The 10481-nt window shown below is 35.4% G+C and overlaps 1 protein-coding gene across 1 annotated transcript; it reads left to right on the top strand.

The window, feature by feature from the left end:
• Positions 1–1083: 1083 nt before the first annotated feature.
• On the top strand, positions 1084–9609 carry LOC110198783 (ferritin heavy chain A-like). Its single transcript, XM_020973248.2, has 4 exons — positions 1084–1310; positions 7228–7374; positions 8411–8536; positions 9338–9609. Exons 1-4 carry the CDS (start codon positions 1209–1211, stop codon positions 9491–9493), a joined length of 531 nt encoding a protein of 176 aa, XP_020828907.1. The 5' UTR covers positions 1084–1208; the 3' UTR covers positions 9494–9609.
• The last annotated feature ends 872 nt before the right edge of the window (positions 9610–10481 follow it).

The following is a 10481-nucleotide window of genomic DNA, read 5'->3' as shown; positions in this document are numbered from 1 at the left end:
AGATTGAAGTGAGGAGAGGCCTGAGGCAGGCAGACTCACCAGTGGGCTATCACAGAAATCAAGGTGTAAGGTGATGAGGGTCTGCACTAGAGTAGTGGCAGAGGGAGAAGGGGGCTTATTCTAGGTGTATTGCAGAGGTGAAATCAGTAGGCCTTGGCAACAGACTGTATATGAGGGATGAGAGATTGTGGGGAATCCATGATGATGCCCAGGTTGTGAGCCTGAAGGACTGAAAGGATGTTGTTGCCCTCTACAGTAATTAGGAGGGTGGTGGGGGGAGGGTTCAGGGGGAAAGATAATGAGTTCTAGTTTGGGCATATTGAGTTTAGGACGTCTGTTAGACATTCAGTTCAAGATATCTGGAAAGTAGTTGGAGATGTGAGATTAGAAGTCTCACATCACAATCACAGAGAGATTGGAGCAGTAAAGGTAGATTTGGGAATCATCAGCTTAGAGAAAATAATTAAATTTATGAAAGCCATGAGATCAGCAGTGCTGAATAAATGGATTTGAATCTGTGTTTCTGATCCCAAGTCCAGCTCTTTTTCTACTGTATCATATTTATTCAAAGTTTTCCACAAAATCATATCATATGGATATGGGGGAAAATAATGAATTTATTTAGTAAAGCATTTTCAGTCCCTCAGCAAAAAAGTTTAAATGAAAAGTATTATCTCTACCAATTATGGTGTCAGAGACTTTAGCATGAAGCTGATTTTTTTTCATCAAAAAACTTAAAGTATCTATAGTAGCAAGAAGAAGACTCTCATCTCTTCTAAGGCATCTTAGAAATTAAAAACTGGGCTACTGCATAGCCAGTCTCCTGGTTTTTTCATTTTAATTACATTTCTTCAGTTTGGGGAGGAGTAAGGAAAATTCAGATTATACTTGTCCTCTTTTTGCAAAAAGTGTGTTTTTTTCATAAATGGACAAACAGTCTTTTCCCATCCCTTTCAGGGTAGTCATGGCAATCAGAAAAATGGCTATTCTAAGACATCCTTCCCTATTCTAATTGGTCAGGTGGATGGTCAAGAACAATCCTATTGGTGGAGAATGCCTGTCAATCATGCTTACATACTGGCCTGACTGGGATTAATAACAGTTGCATTAGAGAACACTTTTATAAAGTGGTGGTAGAGCTGAAATAGGACTGAGTATCCCTCAGCAGTATTCCTTATCTGTGGTATCTAAACTATAATAGTTTTGATATGGGGTCCCAGGTGCTCCAGAACTTTCACATGGACTGTGAAGTTGCCATCAATGACCTAGTGAACATGGAGCTATGTGCCAACTATGTCTACCTTTCAGGGGTAAGCACTTGGGTCTTTTGATTCCTTTAAAGTTATGAGAGGTTGGAAGTTTAGTATTTTAACCTTTCAGAAAACTAGCAAATATTTATTGAATTTCTGCTACTGAGAGGCTTGCTAAGTAGCCAAAGCTCACATACAAATTCTACAAAATATGTGCAATTTATACGTGTAGGTAAAACAAGTTTGTAGGTAAAGTCATATCTGGCTTATCTCCTTTGTTTCTACCTCTTTTTTTTGTAAACATTTAGCAAATTGTGTTCAACTTGAAATTCAACTGCCAATGATAAATACCCCAGCAGTAAAAACTAACCATAGCATATCTTGGGAGGATTTTCTTTCCATTTCTCCATAATAGAGCTCCAAGCAAAGATGCTCATTTGAAAATGTTATACTTTGTGGGGAGAGTCATAACTTCATCCAGATTCATAAGCATATCATTTTCTCTTGTATAGAATGTAAAGTAGGAGAATTAGATTATATCTCTAAGGTCTCTTCTGCTCTATATTTCCAATCCAGTTATGTCCCCAGTCAAGTAAGGGTACTAAATATATGGAGGAGGCAAAGATAAGGACGAATTATCAACAGAAACAGAATTGTGATTTTCAACGATCCACAACCCATAGGTCAGTCAGTCAATAAACATTTATTGAGAGTCTACTATATATTAGACATTGTGCTAAGCACAATCAGGTATTAGATGAAGAGAATGATGCCTCAATGCTGCACACTTATATGAGGAGCAGAATTGGTGCAGGAGCTGAGGAAAATGCAAATGTTTTTTCTTTGAGAGAGGACACAAATGATTCCAGACTGTCTTCCAGACTTTGGAATGAAAGAAAAAGATTTTGGGACATAAAGAAACTAGTGTCTCAACATGTCTCTAATTCCCAACTTTGCTCTCTAGAGACTTTGAAGAATTTCCCTTAAGATGAGATTGGGGCCCTTACCTTCAATGAATTGAGCAATCTCACTTCCAGTGGGAAAGCTCATTCAACATGTGTATTTTCTAGTATAGGCAAATCAATATAACTTCTCTGATATTTGTTTCATATCTGTTTGGGAAAAAAATGGTTTACTTGTTATTCACTATTTGTCATGGTCGTTTGTGTAAGAAGTATCTGGCAGGTCAAACCTTAAGCTTGGGGTACCACTCTCGTCTTTAAGGGTTAGCAACCAGAAAAGCTGTTTGAGTCTAAAATAAAATCATCCTTTTAGATTACCAGTTTTTGAGGGAGCTAGATATAATTGTGTCACCTTTACATGTTTCCCTCCAGGCAAGAATCCAAGTCTCCATTGGAGAGGGGTGGGCAAGATTCCTGAGATATCTATTAAAGCCTTCCTGTGAACCACATTTAGATAAACTTATGTTTACCTAAATATACATGGTCATGCAGACAACATGGATGAGGCATGCATCATACACAAGGAAGGGACCAAATCCTGGTGATATCACAGAAAAGCTTTCAGAGCACTCAATATCTTCTTTAGTGTATAGGGTAGAAGTGTCAAAAAAAGTTCTGATCAATTTTTTTAAAAAATATCATTTTTAAAGTTCTAATAGGCTTTGTTCAATTCCTTTCATTGTTTTCCTTTGTGTGTGTGTTTTCAAACCTGAGACAATCAACCCTCCTTTCAATTCTTTCAGTATAAGGTGTTTTAAAAAAAATAATCACAGATATTCCTCTAGTCCCAGGCTCAGGCTAAGAAAGATAGTCAAAAAGATTCTTTCTTGGATGGGATTGTTCTCTATCAATGATGTCCTCTTCCTGCTATGGCATACACAAATACATGCATAAAGGTATATATGTAAATACATATGCACACATATATATATGTGGGCATTATGTGCAATATATACATATATACATATGTATATACAGGTGCACATAGGCATGCATGTACGTACCCTTATACATACTCTCATATGCACATGTACATGTATACAAACATATATAAATCAGTTTATATAATACCAGATGATAAGAACTAATTATTAAAATTTTATTATGAGCATTTATACCTCAAAATTGGCAAACACTATAAATCAGGATTTGATTTTAATTGTTTGACTGTGTAGACTACAAAAATGACAGAGAAAAAGTTAATAATGCAGATTTAACATGAAAATGTAACATAGATACTTTTTTGAGAGTCAATTATTAAGTGTATATCAGTATATCACTGAATATGTGTATACATGTGTGTATATGCATACATGTATAGCAGTAATATGTATGTACATGCATATATGCATGTATATTTGAATCCATATGGTATAGCAATAATAATAGTTTAACATTTATATAATGCCTACTATGTGCCAGTAACTGTGCTAAGTGCTCTATAAATATTATCTAGTTTGATCCTCTCAACAACCAGATGCAAACAGAAGTGAAACAACTTACTGAAGATCACACAGCTAGTAAGTAAGGACAGATCTGAACTCACATCTTCCTGACTCCAGGCTTGGCCTTCTACCTGTTCTGCCACCAATCTGCCCCACACCCCCAAAGTACACAGATTGAATAAAGGAATATGCATTTAAATAGCACCTACTATGTGCTAGGCACTGTGCTAAGCACTTTTTACAGTATCATTTCTGGACAAAACCCTGTCCTTGAAGATCCTGGCTCTGTGACACTGGATATATCTTGTAACCGCCCAGTGTTCTAGACAATTCTGAGTTATAAATTTCAGAAAAGGAGATGACCTTCATTGGCAGAGGGAGTTTCCTCCCAAAGATATCTGCATACAAATTAAATCACAGCTTTAGTTCATATCCCCATCTCTATAATATATATATATATATATGTATATATGCACATATATGTATACATTTCCATTCATTCATTTATTTGTGGTTTCATATGTATATCATATCCTCGCTGCAACATACAAATCCAAGTTTACTTGTTCTTAGTTGTGGTCTTTGACCTTTTGTTTCCTGACAATTAAAAAAGTAATTTTTTCACAGATAACTATTACATAAACATTGATAAATAGCCATGACCTAAGTATCATGATAGCAATATATGCTCATACATTCATTCTTATTTATAAGAATATATGATATAACAATTTATAATTATATATTTACATATATAACATAATATAATAATATAACATTATATAATATATAATACAATACAATGTAATGTAATATAGTATAATGTAATATAATATAATGTAATTAATATAATATGATATGATTGATATAATATAATATAGTATGATATAATATAATATAATATAATATAATATAATGTAATGTAATGTAATGTAATGTAATGTAATGTAATGTAATGTGTAATGTAATGTAATGTAATGTAATATAATATAATATAATATAATATAATATAATATAATATAATATAATATAATATAATATAATATAATATAATATAATATAGTATAGTATAGTATGATATGATATAATATAATATAATATGATATAATATGATATAATATCATATCATATCATATAATGTAATATAATGTAACGTAACGTAACGTAACATAACATAACATAACATAACATAACATAACATAACATAACATAACATAACATAACATAGTATAGTATAATATAATATAATATAATATAATATAGTATAGTATAGTATAGTATAATATAATATAATATAATATAATATAATATAATATAATATAATATAATATAATATAATATAATATAATATAATATAATATAATATAATATAATATAATATAATATAATATAATAAACAGTGGCAAAGGAATGAGAAGGAAACTTTCAGCTGGGACCATGACTTAGGCATTTAAGATAAGATCATCCCTGTGCTGGAATGATTAGATTACTTTCCTACTTCTAGCTCTAAGGTCTATAATTTCTTGAGCTTCGTTTAAATAGTAAAAGTGGGGAATTGGGAGGGCGGGGGCAGTTCTAACAGCCAGAGTTAGAAAACAAAGAAGCAAAAGCAAAATAACATTGTTAAAATGCTTTTGTTATAATGCTAGGCCTTTGTTGGAGAGTGAATATTGGATCACTAAAAGCATCACACAGTTTCTCAACAGTAAACTAGCCCATTTTCCTCCCATGGTTCAATTCTGGATTCAGCTCATTGTTCATGAACATGAATGCCTATGTACTGGTAGATTAGTCTAGGGGTGGGGAACCTGCATGTGGCCTCGAGGCCACAGGTTCCCCACCCCTAGATTAGTCCATAGTTCTGTAAGAACTACACTTTGAATTCTGGGAAATAGGCAATTTTCACATATTTAGGATTTTCCTCTATGGATAGTTAAGCCAAACTTTTTGTGTGATTACAAATCCCATTTAGTAAATCCTGCAATGAATGATCCAGAGCTTGATATAATCATCACAATGCCATAGGCAAACATGAACACTCTGAAGGGCCTCCCCACTTTCTATGGATAATCCCTTTTCCAATTTGACCCTAAGCACTTAGCACAGTGCCTGGCACAAAGGATATGTTCAATAAATGTTTATCGATGGAATGATTGACTAAGCTGGACATTCTCATGAGAGAGGTAGACTTTTTTTTTCATTATATATTTTTCAATTGAAATGCAGTTATTTTCTGTACCACCTGCCCCTTCTATGTACAGTGGGGGGAAAAAGAATAAGAAAAACAAATATGCATAGTAAAGTAAAACAAATTCCCACACAGGCTATGTTCAGAAATCTATTTCTGATTTTGTACTTTGAGTCTATCATTTCTCTAGTATTCGGTGAGGAGCACAGATCACCAGTCTCTACAATTGTGGTTGGTCACTGCTTTGATCAGAGTCCTTTAGTCTTTATAATGTTATTAATATATAAATTATTTCTCTACTTTTGCTCACTTTTTGTTGTTATTGTTGTTGTTGAGTTGTTTCAGTCAAGTCCAACTCTTCCTGACCCTATTTGGAGTTTTCTTAGCAAAGATGCTGGAGTGGTTTGCCATTTCCTTCTCCAGCTCATTCTACAGATGAGGAAACTGGGGAAAACAGGGTTAAGGGACTTGCCCAGGATCACACAGCTAGTGTCTGAAGATGGATTTGAACTTGGGTCTTTGTGACTCCAGGCCCAGGGCTCTATCCACCATCAACTCATATAAGTTTTCCCAGATTTTTCTGAAACTACTCTTTTATCATTTCTTATATATTAGGGATGACCAAGTCATATTAAACTTTAAAATAAATATGAAATTTGATAGCATAGTAAAAACCTACTTTTCAGCAATCTGAATCTAGTCAGTGTTTGTTGTGCTTGGGGAGACCTCTTCATTTTAGGTGAATATATATTTTCAAAAACATTGGCACAAATTGCAAACGCATCCCTCATTTAAATATGTTCTATTCAGTAAACTCCAGGGTCTCCATATCACCTGCAGGATCAAATGCAAAATCTTCTGTTGGTGTTCAAAGAACTTCATCAGCAACCATCCAACCCCCTAACATCTTCCGTCTCCCACAAACACCTTTCCAGTCTTCTTATACCTTACTACACCCACCACATGCTATTTGAGCCTGTGACACTGGCCTCCTTGCTATTCCATAAAGAAGACACTCCATCCCAGCTTCCAGCATCTTCCCTGGCTGGTTGTCCTTCATGCCTAACATGTTCTCCCTACTCATCTCCACTTCCTGACTTCCTTCAAGTCCCAACTAAAATTTCTTCTATAGGAAGCCTTGCCCAATCTCTCAATTCTAGAACCTCCCCTCTGTTAATTATTTTTTCATTTATCCCATATATAGATAGTACATATTTGTTTTCTTGTCTACCCCATTAGACTGTGAGCTCCTTGAGGGCAGGGATTGTCTTTGTCCAGTGCTTAACACAGTGCCTGGCACAGAATAGACAATTAAATGTGTACTGACTGACTGACTTTTTTGAACAACCCTATTTATCTTCCCTTTTGTCTCTGCACATCAGGCCTACTTCTTTGACAGGGATGATGTGGCTTTACACCACTTCAAAACATTCTCAAAAAATCAATCTGATGAAAAGCTGGAACACGCTCAAAAATTCCTGAAATACTTAAATAAGAGAGGAGGCCATATTGTCCTACAGGACATAAAGGTGAGAGCTAAATCTTATGGGATAATACAGAGTCAGAAACATAGAATGATTTCGTTAGGGAACTTAAGGAGTCTTACAAATAAACCTAATCTTTAAGTCAGTTAATTTGTAATTGTGCAAAACTCTACTAATGCTATCTAATTTTAACACTGTCAATTCACCTCTTGGCTATACCCAGCTTCTTTTCTTTCCCTTTCTAAAAATAAAGACAATAAATATGTCTGCACATGTTAAATGAATACCACTCCTCCACTGCCTCCCCACAAGAAATTTAATTAGAATAATATATAGATTTATACATGGAAGTGACTTTAGAGTCATCTGGTCCAACCCACTCATTTTACAGATGTTGAAACTGAGGCCAAAAGTAGATAAGTAGCTTATCAAAGGTCACATGGTTTTAAGTGGAAGACCTAGGATATGAACCAGAGTAACTGGACTTGGACTCAGGAAAACTTGAGTTCAAATCCTGCCTCAGTCACTTGCTAGCTGTGTGACCTTTGGCAAATCACTTTAAAACTCTCTCAGCCTCAGTTTCTTAATCTGAAAAATGAGAATGATAATGACACTTACATACAGGGTTATTGTGAGGATTGTCTGAGATAATGTGTTAAGTGCTTTGCAACCCATAAAGCACTATATAAATGTTACCTATTACTAGAACTATTTCTCTTATTATTATATAATGGATATTATAATAATATTAGAGTAGATAAAGTATTGGAGTCAGGAACATCTGAGTTCAAAATCTTTTTTGTACATTTATTACCCCTGTGACCATGGGAATGTTCCTTGGTTTCTAAGTCTCAAGGAACTCAGACTTTTTACTAAGTAATAGATCAAATGAGAATTACTGGATGGGGGAAGTTCACAAAAAGTGGCTACATCAGCTTTAAATTAGGACTGTACTAATCTGAAGTTCTAGGCATCAATCATCAGAATAATTCTCACACTTAGGTATAAAATATAAGATTATAGTTTAAAAGACGGTATACTGTTCATGATTCTCAGTCATTCTCTCATTGAATTTGAACAGAAACCGGAGCGTGATGACTGGAGAAATAGCCTAGAAGTCCTAGAAATAGTCTTGCAGATGGAAAAGAAAATAAATCAGGCCCTACTAAACCTGCACAATCTGGCAATGGAAAAAAGTGACCCACATGTAAGTATCGCAATAGAATTTCTCTGTTTCACATTTTCACATTTGATTTAGAATGCATTTGTATGATGCACACAGCCTTTACCTCTGAAACATTTCTTCAAAAAAAAAATCTCTGTGAGATCTTCAGTAAGGTACCAAAAGAACATAAGCACTCAAGGATCACAAATTAGACAGTTAACTACTCATAGACATGCCAGTGTATGACTCCCCAGGCCTTCAGTTCCATAGGCAAGCATACGGGAGAGAGAACAGTCTCTGTGCTAACAGCTGATTTGTTGTTGCTGACCTTATATTCAGAGGACCTAGGTGGAAGGAGAACAGTAGGAGCAGTCAATCAGTGTATGACCTTGGCTGCAACTCCTCTTATCTATGACAAGAGCACTGTAGTTCAGAAAGCTTGCTAACCTTGCATATGGAGATTAGAAGAAGTTTGCTAAGCTGATTATGATCAGGCAAACCTCATTTCTTGACTAAATGAAGTTGACTAAACCAGTTATTGGGTACATAGAAAATTCCCAGGTGATTCAGTGGTCACACCTAGAATCACTTGTGTCAGCTCGGCTGAGCAATAGGCCTATTATCACATCTTAAGCAACCTATCTGTCTTGACTTAACCATCAGAGATGTCCATGAGAAAGGCATAATATGTTTGGGTTATTTCTTCTTGGGAAGGACTCTCGCAGGGCCAGTATTTCATTTCTTTCCTGTTTTCCTCTGAGTATCCTAATGAAATCACTCCCTGGCATTGTACTGCACTGATGATCACATCTTCCATGTGATTTCTTGCTTTTCTTTCTTCAGCTTTGTGACTTCCTGGAGAGGGAGTATCTAGATGAGCAGGTGACAATTATCAAGTGTCTTGGAGACTACATCACCAACCTGAGGAAGCTGGGAGTTCCTGGGAGTGGCCTTGGGGAATATCTGTTTGACAAGCTCACCCTGGGGGACAGTCGCTAAAATCTCTATATTCTAGGAAAAGTCTGTTCTTGCTGATATCTCACTAAGATAAAAGTCCTGAAGGAAAATTACTTTTTTTGTGCTTGTAAATAAAGCTTGGTGTTTAAACCATTGTGGCCATGGCTCCATTCATTTTATTATACGTATAAAGCTGCCCTTTAAGGGAAAAAAATGCCTCCATAAACTAATCTCCAATTATGTTAAAACTAAATTATCTATTGAAATAGAGTAATTCCTTAAATTTTTCCTTATTTGTAAGCAGCAAGGATTTGATATTAAGGAGAAGGGATCTTCCTGGTTGTGACTAGGGAAAGATGCTGGGCAGGCTTCCAAATTCTCTCAGAAATTCATAAATCATCAGAGGCAATTGGAGTTAAGGGTATCCCTTAAATGCAGCACTTCACCTGCCAATGAATCAGGCCTGCACAACCTGCGGCCTGCAGGCAGCTTACAAGGCCGTGGGCCATATACCAAAGGATTTTCTCTACATACAAAGGATGTTTTCCTCTACATTTTTCTCGCACTGCTGGAAATCCTTTGGTAAGTGAGCAGCAAACAACTCGAGGATCACAAGCTGCCAGCTGCCTACAGGTTGTGCAGGTCTGCAATAAACAAAGATTTGCATAAGAATTTTAAACTATGGAAAAATAATTGCATAGTGTACTCTGAAGCAACAATACAACTTTTACAGTTTAATGTAACCTTTTCTATGTAAGGTGGATTTTATCATTCTTTTTTAGATAACAGTTCCCAGGATCATAGATATGAGTTCCCAGGATCCATGGTCATAAACAGTTTCTACTACTAGTTTTTACTACGCTTGCACTTGTGCATCATTGCATAACTTTGCAAAATATGAACATTTGTGCTTAAAGTTTTAAATATCTACTGTGTGTGTGCTATGCTAAGTCAGCATAATATTGCTAGAGTTAACATAAACTTATGAAACTACTTGGCAAAATGCCTTCTCTGTTACTCTATAAATCAC

This window comes from Phascolarctos cinereus, unplaced genomic scaffold (assembly GCF_003287225.1).
Source record: "Phascolarctos cinereus isolate Bilbo 61053 unplaced genomic scaffold, phaCin_HiC Scaffold_726;HRSCAF=1367, whole genome shotgun sequence".
NCBI classification, from domain to species: Eukaryota; Metazoa; Chordata; class Mammalia; order Diprotodontia; family Phascolarctidae; genus Phascolarctos; species Phascolarctos cinereus.
Note: the sequence above shows the minus strand (reverse complement) of the source record. Positions and strands in the feature narration are given on the sequence as shown.

Bases quoted from the DNA above. Each gene is read 5' to 3' on its own strand.
- LOC110198783 (XM_020973248.2), top strand. From the start codon at position 1,209: ATGGGGTCCCAGGTGCTCCAGAACTTTCACATGGACTGTGAAGTTGCC. The intron at 1,311-7,227 runs GTAAGCACTTGG...TCTGCACATCAG, and splicing joins ACTATGTCTACCTTTCAGGG to GCCTACTTCTTTGACAGGGA. The intron at 8,537-9,337 runs GTAAGTATCGCA...TTCTTTCTTCAG, and splicing joins TGGAAAAAAGTGACCCACAT to CTTTGTGACTTCCTGGAGAG.